This window comes from Saccopteryx bilineata, chromosome 5, assembly GCF_036850765.1.
Source record: "Saccopteryx bilineata isolate mSacBil1 chromosome 5, mSacBil1_pri_phased_curated, whole genome shotgun sequence".
NCBI lineage: Eukaryota > Metazoa > Chordata > Mammalia > Chiroptera > Emballonuridae > Saccopteryx > Saccopteryx bilineata.
In genome coordinates this window covers 134,629,097-134,648,695 of record NC_089494.1, presented here as the reverse complement: position 1 = coordinate 134,648,695, position 19,599 = coordinate 134,629,097, and the positions used below count along the sequence as shown (strand labels likewise).

At 40.9% G+C, this 19,599-nt stretch overlaps 1 protein-coding gene across 25 annotated transcripts in view; it reads right to left on the bottom strand.

The window, feature by feature from the left end:
* SVIL (supervillin) overlaps positions 1-19,599 on the bottom strand; it is a 304,969-nt gene that overhangs the window by 86,375 nt on the left and 198,995 nt on the right. For 24 of the 25 annotated variants that reach the window (XM_066280539.1, XM_066280541.1, XM_066280542.1 and 21 more), the window contains 3 exons: positions 16,788-16,845; positions 16,504-16,655; positions 13,046-13,706 (listed from right to left, as the gene is read on the bottom strand). In XM_066280539.1, the coding sequence (XP_066136636.1) occupies positions 13,046-13,706; positions 16,504-16,655; positions 16,788-16,795 (821 nt within the window). In that variant the 5' untranslated portion in view covers positions 16,796-16,845. Of the gene's footprint in view, positions 1-13,045; positions 13,707-16,503; positions 16,656-16,787; positions 16,846-17,538; positions 17,654-19,599 lie in introns of those variants that run through there. The other variant, XM_066280538.1, reaches the window with a different exon arrangement.

Sequence of the window (19,599 nt, the reverse complement as noted above, 5' to 3'; positions counted from 1 at the left end):
TATGTAAAATGGAAGGCAGACCTGTCTTCTTTCTTTTCAAGATCTTTATAAGGCTTAATGTAGAGCAAACGCCAAAGCCCCCACAATGGCTGCAGGTCCTTCTGATCTGCCTCACATGCCCACATGTCTCATTCCTACCTCATCCTCCCAGCCCAACCTCTTGCCTTGCTGGTGACTGGGACCTCTTCACACATCCACGCATGATACCCACACCGGGTGCATGGCTCGCTTCCTCACTTTACACAGGGCTCTGTTTAACCACCATCTTCTCAGAGGGACCTTGCTAGCCACTTTCTAGCAAGTAGCAACCCCCACCTTTCTCCCTCTGCCTTCGCTGACTTGCTTGAACTTCCTTCATAGCACCTAGCACACCAACCATGTGACATGCTGATTTATTGTCTCACACCCACCAGGTCGCATACACTTCTTGGGAAAAAAACAGGCCGTTGCATCATCAGCACCCAGAACAGTGGACGGCAAACAGTAGGTCTCACTAAGTGTTTGGGGAGTGGATAATCCCCCAACAGTTTTCTGAAGTACTTTCATCCTCATTTTATAGGTGAAGAAAGGAAGGTCCCAAAAAGTATACTAACAGCCCAAGAATCACAAGTCTGTTAATGAAAGTGTGGACTGAAACCAGTGTTAGGGGATACAAGCCTACGCTGTCTGGGCCTCTGAGCGTCCTGGCTTTGGTGAGTAAGGATGCAGCTGAGAAGCCAGTGCTCGTGTGCTCCAGGGGTTGAGAGTAGAAAGGGGATGCTGGGGCCCAGACTTGGCGAGGGGACTGAATTTGTGTCTCCTTCTCCCACCAAAGCAATCTATACCAGAGGACATGAGCAAGACTTACCCATCTGGAAATGAGAAAGGGAATGGAAGGAATGAACCCAGAACAGGTGAGACTGGACATTATGTGGGAGAACAGCAAATGCTCTGAGGACTAAGGGGACACTTCAGTTCAGCTGGACAGACCTCTCAGCACCCCTGCTCCTCAAGCAGAACAAAATAATGATGTGCCATGACACCTGATGCACGAAATGAAGTCCCACTTCCTTAGGCACTTTGTAGGCTTCAACGTCACAATTGCTAAATGTCATCTGTTGATAAATTAACATTCATGCACATTGGCTGTGATATCAGTAACGCCAGCATCATGGAAAATCATTTCAGCGTGTACACCTGACTTGTGTTTTGAATATTGATGAGGACAGCTGAAATAAAAATATCAACTCTGTATAAACTACTTGTAAATTTAAATTGCAACCATTTAAGATTGTAAACAACAGTTAACACTAATGTTTCTCCTATGGTTATAAATCATTTCATAGATTCTTATATAACTTCTTTTCAATTGACAAAAGCAAAATACTTGGAGAATTTGATGTTATGTATTAAAAACCTAAAACTATAGCACAGAAAATGGGTTGCTGGCTGTCAGGGTCTGGGGGTGGGCAGTGTCAACTGCAAAGGCAGGGTCGATACAAGGGAATTTGGGGCTGATAGAGCTGTTCTCTGTCTTAATTGTAGTGGTAGTTACACAGCTTTACATCTTTGTCAAAATGCACAGAATTCTACTAAGAGGGGGGAATTTACGTAAACTATACCTCAATGAAAATAATATTAAAAAAACTTAAGCCTTCTAAAATCTGTCACTCAGCCTACCTTCATAACTGATCTAGACAAGAGTCACAGTTTAAAGTTTTACTTTGACACAGAAATTTAGGGCAGTTAATGAGATATTTACATTTAAATATATTTTTCCATCCTTTAAAACAAATTTCCATCCTTTAAAACAAAACAAATTAATAAATGAAAAGTCAGTAAAGTGTGGACCACACACGGCCAATTCCACAAATTCTGTGGTGGATCTTTTTCTTTTTCCTTCAGACTTTCTCCCACAGCCCAGAGACTGAGAAACCTGAGCTAAGCACTGAGGAGAGCCCAGAGTGGGTATTGGGAAAGAAGCTAAATTCTTCCTTTGGAAAGCTGATTAAAAGTTGCTTGGCTCCCAAAAATGGTGATTCAGAGTGCAGAGCTGACCTAGCTCTTTCGGAGACATCCCCAAACTATGCACCACGGTGGCAGTTTTGGGCTGGGCTCACCATTGTGGAGCAGGCTTGACTATAACACTGCAGCGTGCTCCAGGGGCGCTCACACCCGGATGCAAAACCACATCTCTGCATAAAAGTACAAAATTAATTCCTGGTATTGCTTTGGAGAAACTGTTCCCTCTTCTCTCTCTGGCCTTTCCCCCCACCTCTCTTCCTGCTCCATCTCTCCCGTGCTTCTCTCTGTATGTACAACTCCTCTTCCAGAAATCCGATCACCTTCCCATCAGTACTTCCAGATTATCTACTGAAATGCCAGATAAGACCAAGTTAACAGCAAAGCTTAACTTGGACCCAGAGACTTCATTATCCCATTTCTGAGTGATTGCAAGAACTGGAATCAGTTCTCCTTCAGACCAAGCTTCCACACTCCTGCAGAGCGATCTTTCTAAAATACATAACCAATCATCTTCGCTCTAGAATCCGTCAGGCACTTCCCATAGTCCACAAGGCAAAGGCCAAATGCCTCGACATGTCATCTGAGGCATTCAGGGACTGGTCCCACCTGGTTGTCAGCCTCATCCATTCCCTTCCTTTTAGGTCTACAGTAGACATCTCTGCCTTTGTGCCTGGGGCAACTGAACTCCGGTCATGCGAACTCACCACATTCTTAAGGACTTGGTTCAATTAATTATTATCACTTCTCCAAGGAGGAAGAAATAATACACTATTTGGTGTCCTCATGGCACCCAGCCTTGGCATCTAGAACCTTCATTACCCCAGTGTTGGAGCTACATATTTCCCACACTTAAAAAATATGATGTGCCGATATAGAAGCAATGACTGGCACACAGAAGGTTCAATGGCTCAATATAATTTTCTTCAAAACTACCTCAGAGCTGAAATTAACACATAAATCAACACCTACAAGATATGGATAGATGGTACTGAGGTGGAATCCTCCTGGCCTACAAGTTCTCATTTTGTTTCTGAGGGTTAAGCTATTTAATGCCTTCTGTAAATCAATACAAACTGTTTTTATAATACCCCTGGATCTTCCTCCCTAAAATTTCTAACCTTCAAAGGGCAAAAACAGCAAACTCTCTTTCCACTGTGATGGAAATGAGAACTGACAAAAACAATAAGAACAGAATATACTGGAAAGGACTGATGGATGCAGGGAACGTAAATGAGCAAATGGACAATGGATAATGGGCTCAGTTTCGTCAAAGTAGCCATATGGTTTCACTCTAGTTATGTAGTGCTTTCATCTTTAGACTCTTCATGTAGGAAACAGATTTTTTTCTGAAGTGAGAAGTGGGGAGGCAGAGAGACGGACTCCCACATATGCTGGACTGGGATCCACTCGGCACGCCCACCAGGAGACAATGTTCCACCCATCTGAGGTGTTGTTCTGTTGCAACCGGAGCCATTCTAGCACCTAAGGTGGAGGCCATGGAGCCATCCTCAGTCCTGGGCCAACTTTGCCAATGGAGCCTTGGCTATGGGAGGGGAAGAAAGAGACAGAGAGAAAGGAGAAGGAGGAAGGTAAAGAAGCAGATGGGCACTTCTTCTTTGTGCCCTGGCTGGGAATTGAACCCAGGGCTTCCACACGCTGGGCTGATGCTCTATCACTAAGCCAGCTGGCCAGGGGTAAACAGATTTTTAAAGTAAATAATCTTTGGGATTATTTCTGGTTCCAAGAACTAAAAATTCTTTCATATCTAGTATCTATTTAGTAGGAGCCTTAGGGGGAGTTAACATCCCATAGGGCAGGGGCTACCCTTCCCTGGGACAGGATTGTAGGGTTACTGGGGCTGACAGAGTGGGGAGACGGTGACTCTGGGTGTAACAGAGCCCTTTCTTATGATGTGGCAACAAGCTGGCAGAGAATTATATTACCAGGAAATAAGAACTCACCCTTAGTTGTCACAGAGGACAGGAGTTGCTCTTGGTTCCTGTCTCAGTACATAATGATACACTTTCACTCCCTAAACCCTGAAGAGTCAATAGACAAAAACAGTGCTTCCTGGCCACCAAAATGAGGTCCAGTCCAGCACAGTAAAATTAGTTTCACCCTGTGGGTATCCAGCTCTAATTATGTAACAGCTCCTCATTATAAAACATGATTCAGCTTAAGAAAAATGGCTATTAATCTCAGCATCTCATCAAAAGCAGTTTATCTGCTAGAGTTGCTTGTGTGGAGGGCACAGGCACAGGCACCGGAATGGGCAGGGTTTCCTGCACGGGCAGGGGCCTCCGTTTAAAATCTGGCAGATGTGCACTTTCAGGATATAGCGGTAAGTATTTTGGGGTGGGAGGTTCATACTGAATTCAATGAACAGAAACGATGCTTGCCAGCGAGAAGAGGATAAAATGAAAAGGAAATGAGAGCGAGTGGAACCTATGGCAACCGTCAGAGCTTGGAGAGCAGGGCAGGGACCACAGATACCAGTGCACAGGGAGTGGGAGGGGAAAAGGGCTCCATCCCAACACCGGAAGAGACCTTGAGGTCTCCCTTTTGGAGAGTGGACCCTCAGGCATCTCTGTCTCTCGGGACATTCCACTGGAACGTGGAACCTGTCCCCAGAGAGACAGGCAGAAGTAGTGGTGTTGATGGGCAAGAAGCAGTCACCTCCCTCCAGCATCACCACTGCAGACATTCCTGCCAGTACAGGTAAGCAAGAAATTAAGTTATAACAATCAGTTTAAGGCTCTGGGGACAGTGTTTAGAATCACATCTCTCATAAGGAGAAACATGCAATCAGAAATAAACTACAAGAACGCAGCACAGGTCCCATCCCTTCTTGGGTGGCCCAGTCTGCACGTCCTGGGGTGACAGAAAAAGTTCCTTCTGGAGGGTGCCCTGTTCTATGCTCCTGACCAATCCACAGCTATCCAGTGGTATGGGGAGCCTTTTCAAACCATCCGTTCCAATGGCAGCTGTCCCGGGTCAAATTTCAGTGTTGGTGCTACATGCAACCACCATGGCCATTTCCTGGTCGCTGACATTACGATTAGTTCAGTGGGAGAAGGAGTGCTGAGGATGGCAGCAAAGTAATGAAAAATGCATGAAGGAGGGTTTTCGAGAGCAGATTACAGCTACACAGTTAAATGTCACTCCCCTCTGTCAGTCACATACCTTACCAAGAGTAGGGGTCACAGTGGCTACTCAGGAACAGCAGCCATGAGCTTGGGCACAGTGTCTCCACTCATAGAGCCACCGAAACACAGTGCATTTTATTTTTATTCTTTTAATAATGAGAGGGGCACAAAGTAGCAAATTCAATAAGAGCTTTGATTCAGGAGTTCTACCAATAGCAGAATTTTTAAACATTTGAATAATCCATAGGCACTTGAATGACTTTTAATTTTATTCTAAAATTCACAGGTGGCTGACTTCACAAAGATAGGTTCATATTAGTAACCCTTCCTCTCCAGAAAAGACAACCTCTGAATTCCAAGTTCGCAGGGCTTGGAGGGACTGGGGAGTGGAGGGTAGGAGGTGTCTCACACTCTATTCTGTTACTTTGTGTATTTTTAACTTGCTTCAGAGCAATGTGTTTGTCTGATTCCCAGGCAAGTAACAGGATTTCTGAGCTAAACACCTTGTCACCCACACACCTACAGGGTGTCGCAAAAGTAGGTGTACAATTATTCCCATGGAAAATGACAAGACAATGAGAAAACACTAACACAAGAATAAACTGTGTGTTTTGAGTACTCACAACTTAATTTGCCCCATCCTGTACAAACATAATATATTCAATATATCTACTTTATTAATAAACTGAACTTTAAATGATTCTAAAATAAACCTTTTTCACTCAGCTACATATTATTGCCCTAATAGCTGTTCTTGAACTTACAATGCCTGCAAACAGTGTCACACAGTGAAGTACAGGAACTGACAATGGCTCCGTGTGGACATGTGTCAGTGTCCATGAGACGTATAAACAAGAGCACTGGACATCTGGCTTGTATTTGAACTTTCAGGCTACTGTAGGTAGTTTTGTAATTGTATATTCATGAGGATGTGTTCATATGTAATTAATGACACAAAAATGGCCTCCTGCTAGTGAGCTCAAAATAAAACGATGGGAAAGCAATGAGCTAATTCAGAGATAACAACCAAATATTCTGGCAGTGTGTTGGGTGATTGGTACAGTAGAGCAGGGAGAGAAACTTTCTATGTCAATGACAGGAAGAACCATGGTGAAGCATGCTATTATTTTGTTACATGTAGACGATTTTCTGTCCTTCCTTTATCTTCTTCAACTCTTCTGTTGCCTAATTCCCATATCGGGTAACATCTTATTTTCACTTATGGTTGTTGGGTAACTGATGTTTCTTTGGTTAGAGTTTAGTTCACAACGTATATTTTTGTCTTTCTTCCCCACAAATGGAAATCAGATAACAGTGACTTTTTAACACTCGAATTACTGGCACTAGAGAGAAGACATCTAGCAGAATGGTGATCTTCTAAAATTGATCTTTACTACATGAACAAATGGTGTTAGTACAAAATAAATCTAAATCATGTTTTGTTTTGGGGGTTTTTTGGCCAGGAGTCTTTTTTTAATTAATCTTAATGGGGTGACATTGATAAATCAGGGTACATATGTTCAGAGAAAATATCTCTACGTTATTTTAACATTTGATTATGCTGCATTCCCATCACCCAAAGTCCAATTGTCTTTCGTCACAGGTTTTCTTTGTGCCCCTCCCCTCCCCCAACCCCCTCCCTCTCCTCCCCCTCACCCCGTAACCCCCACACTCTTGTCCACGTCTCTGAGTCTCATTTTTATATCCCACCTATATATAAAATCATATAGTTCTTAGTTTTTTCTCATTTACTTATTTCGCTAAGTATAATGTTATCAAGGTCCATCCATGTTGTTGTAAATGATCCGATGTCATCATTTCGTATGGCTGAGTAGTATTCCATAGTATATATGTACCAAAGCTTTTTAATCCACTCATCCACTGACAGACACTTGGGCTGTTTCCAGATCTTTGCTATTGTGAACAATGCTGCCATAAACATGGGGTGCATTTCTTCTTTTCAAACAGTGCTATGGTGTTCTTGGGGTATATTCCTAAAAGTGGTATAGCTGAGTCAAAAGGCAGTTTGATTTTTAATTTTTGAGGAATCTCCACACTGTTTTCCACAGTGGCTGCACCAGTCTGCATTACCACTAGCAGTGCAGGAGGGTTCCCTTTTCTCCACATCCTCGCCAGCACTTATTCTGTGTTGTTTTGTTGATGAGTGCCATTCTGACTGGTGTGAGATGATATCTCATAGTGGTTTTAATTTGCATTTCTCTGATTAGTGATGTTGAGCATTTTTTTTATATGCCTATTGGTCATCTGTATGTCCTCTTTGGAGAAGTGTCTATTCATTTCTTTCGCCCATTTCTTGATTGGATTGTTTGTCTTCCTGGTATTGAGTTTTACAAGTTCTTTATAAATTTTGGTTATTAACCCCTTATCAGACGTATTGTCAAATATATTCTCCCATTGTGTCTTTTTATTCTGTTCTTATTGTCTTTAGCTGTGCAAAAGCTTTTTAGTTTGATATAGTCCCATTTGTTTATCCTGTCTTTTATTTCACTTGCCCGTGGAGATAAATCGACCAATATATTGCTGCGAGAGATGTCAGAGAGCCTACTGCCTATGGTTTCTTCTAAGATGCTTATGCTTTTACTGCTTCTATTTAAGTCTTTTGTACATTTTGAGTTCATTTTTGTGCATGGTGTAAGTTGGTGGTCTAGTTTCATTTTTTTTGCAGGAATCTGTCCAATTTTCCCAACATCATTTGTTGAAGAGGCTGTCTTTACTCCAATGTATTCTCTTACCTCCTTTGTCAAATATCAGTTGTCCATAAAAGTGTGGGTTTATTTCTGGATTCTCAGTTCTGTTCCATTGATCTATATGCCTGTTCTTATGCCAGTGCCAGGCTGTTTTGAGTACAATGGCCTTGTAGTATAATTTGATATCCAGAAATGTGAAACCTCCCACTTTATTCTTCCTTTTCAAGATTGCTGAGGCTATTCGTGTTCTCTTTTGTTTCCATATGAATTTTTGGAATATGTGTTCTATATCTTTGAAGTAAGTCATTGGTATTTTAATCAGTATTGCATTGAATTTATAAATTGCTTTGGGTAATATAGACATTTTAATGATGTTTATTCTTCCTAACCATGAGCAGGTACATGCTTCCACTTGTTTGTATCTTCCCTGATTTCTTTTATCAATGTTTTATAATTTTCCGAGTACAAGTCTTTAATCTCCCTGGTTAAATTTATTCCTAGGTACTTTATTTTTTTGGTTGCAATGGTGAAGGGGATTGCTTCCTTAATTTCTCTTTCTGACAGTTCATTGTTAGTGTATAAAAATGCCTCTGATTTCTGAGTATTAATTTAATATCCTGCCACCTTGCTGAATTCATCTATCAGGTCCAGTTTTTTTTTGACTGAGACTTTAGGGTTTTCTATATAGAATATCATATCATCTGCAAATAATGATAGTTTTACTTCTTCTTTTCCAATTTGAATGCCTTTTATTTCTTCTTCTTGTCTGATTGCTGTGGCTAGGACCTCCAGAACTATGTTGAATAAGAGTGGTGAAAGGGGGTACCTATGCCTTGTTCCTGATCGTAAGGGGATTGCTTTTCATTTTTGCTCATTGAGTATGATGTTGGCTGTGGGTTTGTCATAGATGGCCTTTATCATATTGAGGTATGTTCCCTGTATTCCCACTTTGCTGAGAGTTTTGATCATGAATGGGTGCTGGATTTTATCAAATGCTTTTTCTGCATCTATTGAAATTATCATGTGGTTTTTCTCCTTCCTTTTGTTTATGTGATGAATCACATTGATTTGCGAATATTGTACCAGCCTTGACTCCCAAGAATAAGTCCCACTTGATCATGGTGTATAATTTTTTTCATATATTGTTGGATCCAGTTTGCTAATATTTTGTCGAGGATTTTAGCATCTAAATTCATCAGGGATATTGGCCTATAATTTTCTTTCTTTGTGTTGTCTTTGCCTGGTTTTGGAATCAGAATTATACTCGCCTCATAAAAGGAGCTTGGAAGTCTTCCTTCCTCTTGAATTTTTTGAAATATCTTAAGAAGGATAGGGTTAGTTCTTCTTTGAATATTTGGTAGAATTCACTTGTGAAACCATCAGGCCCAGGACTTTTCTTTTTTGGGAGTTTTTTGATAACTGTTTCAATCTCATTTGTTGTAAATGGTCTGTTTAGGTTTTCTGATTCTTCCAGATTAATTTTTGGAAGAGTATATGTTTCAAGAAATTTGTCCATTTCATCTAGGTTGTCTAGTTTTTTGGCGTACAGTTCTTCATAGTATTTTCTTACAATATTTTGTATTTCTGTTGTGTCAGTTGTTATTTTTCCATTCTCGTTTCTAATTTTATTTATTTGAGTCTTCTCCCTTTTTTTCTTGGTGAGTCTCGTTAAAGGTTCATCAATCTTGTTTACCTTTTCAAAGAACCAGCTCCTGGTTTCATTGATCCTCTGTATTGTTTCTTAGCCTCTATGTCATTTATTTCTGCTCTGATCTTTATTATTTCCTTCCTTCTACTATCTCTGGGCCTTATTTGCTGTTCTTTTTCTAGGTCTTTTAGATGCAGAGTCATGTTGTTTATTTGAGCTTTTTCTAGCTTCTTAAGGTATGCCTGCAGTGCTATGAACTTTCCTCTCAGGACTGCTTTTGCTGTGTTCCATAAATTTTGAGTTGATGTATGCTCGTTATTGTTCATTTCTAGGAATTTTTTATGTCTTCTTTGATCTCATTGGTAACCCATTTATTATTTAATAACATGCTATTTAGTTTCCAAGTGTTTGAGTATTTTTTCAGTTTCTCTGTTGTGATTGATTTCTAGTTTCATGCCATTGTGATCAGAGAAAGCGTTCGATATAATTTCAATCTTCTTAAATTTGTTGAGACCACTTTTGTGCCCTAACATGTGGTCTATCCTAGAGAATGTACCATCAGCACTTGAAAAGAATGTATATTCTGCTGCTTTAGGGTGAAAGGTTCTGAAGATATCTATTAAATCGAGTTGATCTAGTGTGTCCTTTAAACCTGCTGTTTTTCTGAATCATTTTAAATGTCATTCTTGTCACACATTATTTTCTATTCTTTTTCATGTAAACATAACTCATATAGATAGACAGGTACTTCCTGTCTATATAGTGTATACAAAATGGTTTGTATTTCTTTGCTTCTATTACACAGAATTGTATGCCTTGAATGGTTAAAAAAATAAAGCATGTGCCTCCTCAAGAAATCCTTTACAATTTCCACAAAATTATTAAATATCCTATCTTTTTACCTGAAGTACTCAACCAAGTTTTAATTATTATTATAACTGATTCAAAATACCACTGAGAATCTATTATATGTGATCTAGATCAGTGGTCCTCAACCTTTTTTGGGTCATAAACCGGTTTAATGTCAGAAAACATTTTCACAGACTGGCCTTTAGGGTGCGATGGATAAATGTATCACGTGACCGAGACAAGCGTCAAGAGTGAGTCTTAAATGGATGTAACAGAGGGAATCTGGTCATTTTTAAAAAAATAAAACATTGTTCAGACTTAAATATAAATAAAATGGAAATAATGTAAGTTATTTATTCTTTCTCTGTGGATCGGTACTAAATGGCCCATGGACCGGTACTGGTCCATGGCCCGGGGGCTGGGGACCACTGTTCTAGATGACTAACCTAGATGCCGTGATCGCAGCCTAAACCATTTTTATAATACGGCAACCCAAAATTAGATTCCTCATTATTTTTCAACCCAGGTAATTGTAAATTGCTTTCTTTCTAAATTGGAACATCAAGTTTCTTTGTTCTACTCACAGAGCACATGAAAAATTTTCTTTGATAGAGATTAAGCCAAGAACACTGTTTCTACTATGAAATGCAACTTTCCTAACAACAGGCTTTCTTTTCAAATGTGAGACAACAGGTCACAGTCCTTAAATATCAAGTAAAGTCCAAAGGCTAACCAAAGACCTTCAAAATACAGTCTCAGGATCTATAGTATTTCTCTTAGAAGCTGATGTCTCTAAATATTTTAGTGTGGATGATTGAGTCAAGACAGATCTTTGGCTCAATAAACTTCAAGAACTAAAATGATCTATATTTTCCAACATCTTTTTTCTTCAGAATAAATTTGCTTGATCTTAGGTTCTCATCCCTCCTCAGTTCACCTGTGAAGTTAATGCTTGTTTGAGCCAAAAAATTCACTTAGTTATGGATGTAGACAATTATCCCACATATTCAAGCAGGATGTTTAAGTAAATTACATTTTAAATATGGTTATTGCACTTTTTAAATTTACATTTAAATATTTAAATTTAATTTAAATTTAGAGACGTGGCCCTGGCAGGTTCTCTCAGTGAACAGAATATTGGCCTAGAGCAGCGGTTCTCAACCTGTGGGTCGCGACTCCGGCGGGGGTCGAACGACCAAAACACAGGGGTTGCCTGTGTTTATATTTTTTTCCGATGGCTTTAGGCGACCCCTGTGTTTTGGTCGTTCGACCCCCGCCGGGGTCGCGACCCACAGGTTGAGAACCGCTGGCCTAGAGTGTGGACATCCCGGGTTCAATCCCTGGTTAGGGCACAAAGAGAAGTGACCATCTGCTTCTCTCTCCCTTTGTCTCCCCCTTATCTCTCTCTTCCTCTCTCAAAGCCAGTGGCTCAACTGGTTCCAGCATCAGCCCCGGACACTAAGGATAGCCTGGTTGGTGCAAACATCGACCTCAGGCACTAAAAATAACTTGGTTAATTTGAGCATCAGCCCCAGAAGGGGGTTGCCTGGTGAATCCTGGTCAGGGCGCATGAGGGAGTCTCCCTGTCTCCCCTCCTCTTACTTAAAAAAAATTAAAATTTAACATTTAATTTAAATTTAGAAAATTACACTTAATTTAAATTTAGCATTTTAATTTAAATTAAATTTAGTTTTAATTTAGAAAGAAATATCACACTGTAATTCCCCATGTATAAGACACTACCATGTATAAGACGCATCTTAATTTTGGGGCCTGAAATTTGGAAAAAAAAATGTATTACATAAAGTTATTGAACTCAAGTTTTATTCATCATGAAATTCATACAACTTCTTATCACTATCAAAGCTCCCATCCATTAGCTTGTCCTCATCTGTGTCTGATGACAAATCACTGTCTTCAACAATGAGCACAAAAACTAGCGTGAAAAAGCAGGAAACACAAGTAAAAAATATCTACAACCACTATATAAGACACACCCAGTTTTTAGACCCCAAAATTTTTGGGAAAAGGTGCATATTTTCCATGGGGAAATACAGTATATTCTCTTCTGGTATTTGACTTTTTCTCTGATTTTTGCAGATGAGAGCTGTTCTTGTCTTTGGTTGATTCATTACATTCTTAATGGTTGATCTATTGAATAAGGCATTCTTGTAAACAGCCATTTCCTTAGTGTGTTGTTATACTTACATAACTATGTTACAGTAATAGTCAGTATATATTGTAGTTACACCTCATACCCTAAACTGCGCCCCTTCCACTGGTTAGTGGTGGTCCTTCTGCTTTAGGATATTAAATAACAATACTAGCAATCACTAAAAAGTCTTATAGATAATTATGGAAGAACAAATAATAATAATAAAAAAGACAACTGTTAAAAGGCAGATGATAAATAGTGAAAAGAAAGTCATAAAACAAGGCACCCATGAAAGTGTCCCCATGGTGCCTGTTCAGTTTATTTTATTAAAAAAAATAGCAAAAAACCCCACAACTGACTCCTGCTTTCATAGAACCTGTTTCGAGATTGTGGAAATTTAAAAACTCGTGTCCTATTATTTCTGCAGTGAACCCAGACTCCCCGGAATGCCAACACCCAACCCTAAGACACCTTGAGGCCGAGGTGACTGCGGTGCTTCCACATTAATGGTGCTCAGTGAGGGCCGAGCGCTTACCTGGGCCGAGCTTCAGCAGGGAGTGCTGGGTCACCAGAGTGGCTTGGAGAGGCTGGCTGCCCAGGTGAGGAGAGGGACATGCTGTGCATTTGCTTTGGGGACCTTGGCACTTCACTGAAGGAGCAATCTTGCCCGGAGAATGAGAAGGATGAGGAACTCTCAACAGTGGGGGGTATGTTGTGCGTGGCACTTGGCTCCTGACCTCGTCTTTGGTTTTCCGTGTTGAGTAGCATGTCTGCATTGGACACATCCCCGGTGTGCAGGGCATAGTCCTGGGACTCGGCCACGCAGGTCCTGAGCCCTGGGATCTCGGTCCTGGAGTATGAAGAGCTGAGGTCTCTGCTGGGCTCCGCCGGCCTGTCCCTCTTCCCTGCCTTCTTCTCAGCAGTGTCAGGCTCCCTCCTGGACTTGGTAGAGCGAGGCAGTGGTTCCGAGTCTGCCTCGGCATCCAGGGTGAGCCCATATTTTTCTGCCAGTTGCCGCCTCCTCTCTGCTTTGTACCTTGCGATCCTTTCCGCTTTGGACTCCAGACCTTGGGTGTCCATGATGCCTGAGCTGTAGGACAATTCACCATGGACACCTGAGGTCTCTGCACAGTGTTTTGGTTGCATCTGCTTTTCTAAAGAAGAATCAGAAGTTTCTTCCTCTTCATTTGACCGGCCTACAAAATTATATGGGTAACAGACACAGATTTCAGTAAAGACACATTGGCGATACTCGGTTCTATGCACAATACACACTTGAGCGCACAGGTGGTGAGGGACAGTGTCTCACGGAGGTGCAGTTAGCAACAGGGAATGCTGGAGGAGCAAGACCTTGGTGATACACAGGCAGGCGGGGAGCGTACTATGGCTCTGCATGCTGTGGAGAGCTTGGCTGCACTAAAGCTGTCCCTCACTCCTGAGGGCTCCTTGGTCCTGGCCCACAGCTGAGTTCTCCTTTGGGATTCACTTTTTTTGTTTGTTTCTGAATTTACTATTTCATGTGTGAAGCCAGAGGATGAGTTTAGGGTCCTCTAGGAAAAGATAACAGATATTCAAATTGCTGTGAGCAGACAAGTGAGGGACTGTGGTTTCACGGGACCCGAAAGCAACCATTACAATAACGGCCCGTGTCAGTCTTCTCCAGGTTGTCGCTGTGTGTGTGCATTAAACAGAAGTGGGTCTCTCCAGCTATAGCACACACACTTGATGGAGAAAATGACCACCATGAAAATATAAGAAGTTAAAGCCCCAAATCACCAGTAGTCACTAATTTATAATAATCAGTAATAAATATATTAGTAATTTACCTAACATTTCTATATAGTTCTTCTGGTCTTTTGTATAACTGATTTCTTCTTTATTACTTTCTATATAAAATAGTTTGTTCTATGTTCTATATAAAACATTTTCTTATACAGGTATTTGGAAATCTTATTTTGAAGATAACATTCTTTCCAGCAGGCATTCCATAATTAATTTACAATAACCCTTTCCCTATTACTGGGATTTAGGTTGTTTCTAATTTTTAATCAGTCTGATTTTTCTGATTACTATCACGATAGACTTGTAAAGTTGTTCATAAGCAGGTGCATCATTTCAAGACACCCTGGTCCTGGCCGGTTGGCTCAGTGGATAAAGCATTGGCTCTGCGTGCTAACATCCTGGGTTCCCCAGTCAGGGCACACAAGAGAAGTGACGGCTGATTCTTTCTCCCTCCCTCTCTCCCTTCTAACTCTCTTCTCCTATCACAGCCAGTGGCTCAACTGGTTTCAGCATCGGCCTCAGACGCTGAGGATAACTTGGCTGATTCGAGCGCCAGCCCCAGATAGGGGATTCCAGGTGGGTCCTGGTTGGGGCGCATGCAGGAGTGTGTCTCACTATCTCCTCTCCTCTCACTTAAAAAGAAAGACACACACTGGGCTGTCAAATTAATTTCCATAAAGTCTGTGCCAGTTTACACACATGAATCTGCAAAACACATTCTCTTGTAAACATTGTGTCAATTTAAAAAATTTCCTCCAATTACTAGAAGAGAATAAATACATTTTTAAATTCTTTACTAGCCATTTATATTATCTCTTCCTTCTCTGAAATATCTGGTCAAGCTTACTATACTATATTCTATTAATTTATAATGTCATTTTTACTGGTTTTGTAAACATTTATAGGGACATGAGTCTTTATCTTTAAATATTTTTTTTTAAACTTGCTTAATTTTCTTGTGAGATCTACCTGTAAGATTTTCTGTGGAGTACAGATGTTAATTGGTGTGCAGTCCAGACAATTGACCTGGTCATTTGTAGTTTTAACAGCTGTTTCTGAATTCTGAAAGTCCTTTTCTTTGCAACTTGAATTATGCACTCACTTATATTTTCATGTTTTTAATTTTATTAAAATTAATCACTTAATGAATTGGAACGTATTTTGTGTTCAGTAGAAGTAAGAAGGAAAATGTGTTCCTTCCCCTACCACACAACAACCCGTTTTTCTAAGACCATGTTATTAACTCTTTTTCTCATTAACATATGATACGTAAATGAGTATATAATATATAGATTAACATTTTATGTGCACTAGAGTTTATTTCTGGCTATCAACTTGGTACTTTGTCTGTTCCTGATTCTCTGTGTATGTAATTCTAAAATCTTAGTTCTCTAGTTCTCTTGCCATAAAAGATTAGGAACTATGGAGATAAGCAAGCCAATAGTATCATGAAGTGAGATCAACAGCCCTTTCTGAGGAAGAAACTAGGAGCTACTGGGCATAAAAAGCAGCATCGTAGAGCTACAGAACTAGGGCCCGGGGTGGACAGAAGAGCCCTGAATGTGTCACCCTCTCTCAAGGTCAAGTTGAATATGTGATTGCTCACGCCAACAATGAGTGAGCAATCAAGGACCAGCTAAGTACCACCTGACATCCTGTTCAATATGAAAATATATATGCAATACATTTAAAATTACATATCAAAGTAACTTAAATAGAATGTTTGTTATATAAACACATAGAATGAGAAGCCTAATCTGTTCAAGCTTTAGCTCTGCCCTAAGATTTCTTCCCAAGAATAACTGTGCCCTGTGCTAGGCACTTGGGCATTCTGTTTAAATATGTCTTATTCTGTCCTTTTCCAAACTAACTTCTCCTGAGGACCTCTGACAGCAAGCAGACCCTATAGAGGGCCCTGCGGGTATGAAGAGAGAGTCCCAGTTCCTTCCCAGGTTAGGAGGAGAAATGTCTAATCGTCCATCACCATACAGTGTGCCACTGTTATGGTCCAGGAGGACCACCTGTGAGGCAGGACAGAGCTAACACGAATGTGTGGCTGAAATTTTTAACAAACGTATGTGTAATCATAAATAATCACATCTGCACAATCCACTTTCATGGAGTATCTCACTTTCTCATATCATGAGATAAAAAAAGTTATGTGGAACAGCTCTGGCAGCCGCATGAGGATGGGCCACCAAGTGTGCTCACCGGTGTGGGGGCTGGCAGGGTCCGAGGCTCGTCTGTATCTGGGTGTGTCTTCCTCCAGCAGCCGGTGGGTCACCAACCCTGGGCAGCTCTGCAGGAGGATGGGCTGGGCATCTGCTTCAATTCCTTCTAAGCGCCTGGCAATTCTTTCTTTTCTGTGCAAGACAACCAAAAAACTATGCACCAGCAATCAAGTTCGAGGGAGAACAATACGCTGTTTTGCTGAGCTCTTCTGCTTGCTAGTAGCATGCAACACGGAAGTTACCTTCATGCAACATGGAACTTACCTTTTCATGTCTAAAAATTCTTTCTTCTTTGGTTCAAAGACTTTTCTTAATTCTGCAACTAAAACAAAGTCAAAGAATAAAAAGACAGTCCAGCATTTACTAGCCGTCCATTTATTTTTCTCATTCATGCAACATACATTTATTGAATTATTTCTGTTCCCGGTTCCCCATGCCACACAAAACTGACACAGGTCCTGCTTTCCTGGATGGTGGTTGTCTTCTAGTGAGAAAGGCAGGTGCCCGGTGAGAAGGGTGCACACACACACAGATGAGAGGTGTGTGTGCACACAAACACATAGCATAGGTTGAGCTGAGAAGTAAAACCATGAGCATAAAAAACAGTGTGATAGGAGCAAGTGTTAGTTCATCCAGGAGAGGCAGGAGAGGATGGACCAGTAAGATCTCCCTAGCAAGCAGAACTCTCAGTAATTATTTTTAACTGTTACTGATTTAGAAAATATTTTCAGCTTTTCACTGCATTTGCAACAGTAGAGCCTAATACTACGCCCTCCCCACCCCCCCACCCCCCACATGCCACTGGCAAACCACAACAGGCAGGACACAGCATTCCTGTTTCACCTGTCATTTACCCTGTCGATATCAGTCATACCTAAACTGTGTTTCCCGGGGTGCCTAAGGCAGCATGTACATGAATATAGCTCCTCGGCCTCTCCTACAGGCTTCCACCAGAGGAGATGTTAACACATGGTTTCTTGATATAATTTAGGTGCATGCTACAAAAATTAATTACCATATTTGTCCATGTATAAGATGCACTCTTTTTTCTTCAAAAACTTTGGGGTCTAGCCTGACCTGTGGTGGCACAGTGGATAAAGCGTTGACCTGGAACGCTGAGGTCACCGGTTCAAAACCCTGGGCTTGCCTGGTCAAGGCATATATGGGAGTTGATGCTTCCTGCTCCTCCCCTCTTTCTCTCTCTCTCTCTCTTTCTCATTCTAACTCTTTTTCCTCTCTCTAAAAAAAAAAAAAAAAAAAAAAAAAAAATAAATAAATAATTAATTTAAAAAACCCAAAAAACTTTGGGGTCTAAAAACTGGGTGTGCCTTATTCAGTGGGTTGCAGATTTCTTTTCACTTGCATTTCCTCACTTTTTTGTGCTTGTTTTTGCACTCTTTGTTGTAGAAATTTTTACTTGCATTTTCTTTTTCATGCTGCTTGTCTTTGCACTCATTGCTTCACACTTGTTACTGGTATATTACAGTAGGTTACGTTTTACCACATTCTGCCCAGGAATGGCTCAGAAAAGATATTTGTACAGTGCTGAATTCAAGTTAAAAGTGGTCCAGTTTGCAAAAGTGAATGGAATTGCTGCTGCTGAACACAATCCGAGACTGGCTGTGGGAAGAGGAAACCCTACTGAAAACGCCATGGCAGAAGAAGGCCATGAGAGGCAAGTCAGCAAAATGGCCTGATTTAGAGAGGGAACTGAAGATATGGATTGAAGAGCAAAGGGCAATTGGAATTCCTGTGTCCACAAAGATGGTTCAGCATGAGGCAAGAAGAATTACTGATGAAAAAGAAGTCAAAGATCTCAAAGGAGGACACAGTTGGTGCTTCAGGTTCATGAAACAGAATGGACTGAGCATGTGTACATGTACCAGACTTGCCCAAAAGATGCCTGAGAGCTGTGAGCTGAAGGTCCTTGAATTTCATCGTTTTGTCATTCAATGTTGGAAGACACATCAGTTTGAGTTGGGACAGATTGCAAATATGGACGAGGTCCCCCTTCAATTTGATGTCCCAAGTAACAGAACTGTTGATAAGAAGGGGGTGAAAACTGTAACTGTGAAGACAAGTGGACATGAAAAGAGCCATTATACAGTTGTTCTAGCTTGTTGTGCCGACAGAACCAAGCTGCCTCCTTTGCTGATTTTCAAATGCAACACAATGCCAAAAGAAGACATTCCTCGAGGAGTGATTGTCCACGTTCATGACAAGGGTTGGATGGATCAGGATGGGATGAAGATCTGGTTTGAGAAAGTTTGGAGGAGACCAGGTGAGCTCTTACACAAACCTGCCCTATTGGTGCTTGATCAGTTCAGGGCACACATAACAACAAACACAAAGAAGACACACATAACAGTCCTTGCTGTGGTAGAGCAAAAAATAAAACTTGCCTTCATACCTGGAGGCTTGACATCTCAGCTCCAACCACTTGATGTCAACATTAACAAACCCTTCAAAGCTGCCACGAGAGACAAATGGAACCAATGGATGACGTCTTCTGGGGACAATTTGACATCAGCAGGACGAGTAAAGAAACCAAGTATAGGAGAAGTGTGTACCTGGGTGAAAAGATCCTGGGATAATATCAAGATTGAGATCGTTGTCAAGTCATTTAAGAAGTGTGGCATTTCAAATGCCACTGATGGAACTGAGGACGAGGCAGTATATGAAGACAGTGATTCCTCATCAGACACAGATGAGGACAAGCTAATGGATGGGAGTTTTGACAGTGATGAGGAGTTGTATGAATTTTATGATGAATAAACTTGAGTTCAATAACTTTATGTAATATACTTTTTTTTTCAAATTTCAGGTCCCAAAATTGAGGTGCATCTTATACATATGGAAATACAGTATTGTGATTCTCCTAGCAACACTGAATGACCCAACAACTGTTCCGCTGATGTCAGGAGGGTCTCATGTGATACTGACTACGAGGATATTACTAAGATGTCAAATAATTGTTTCTTGGAGAAATTACCCAATTTTGTGTAGAATAAAGATCTCTCTTCTGGTCGCCCCCTCGCCCCCCGGGTCATGGGAATTCATGACAGCTGCTCTGAGT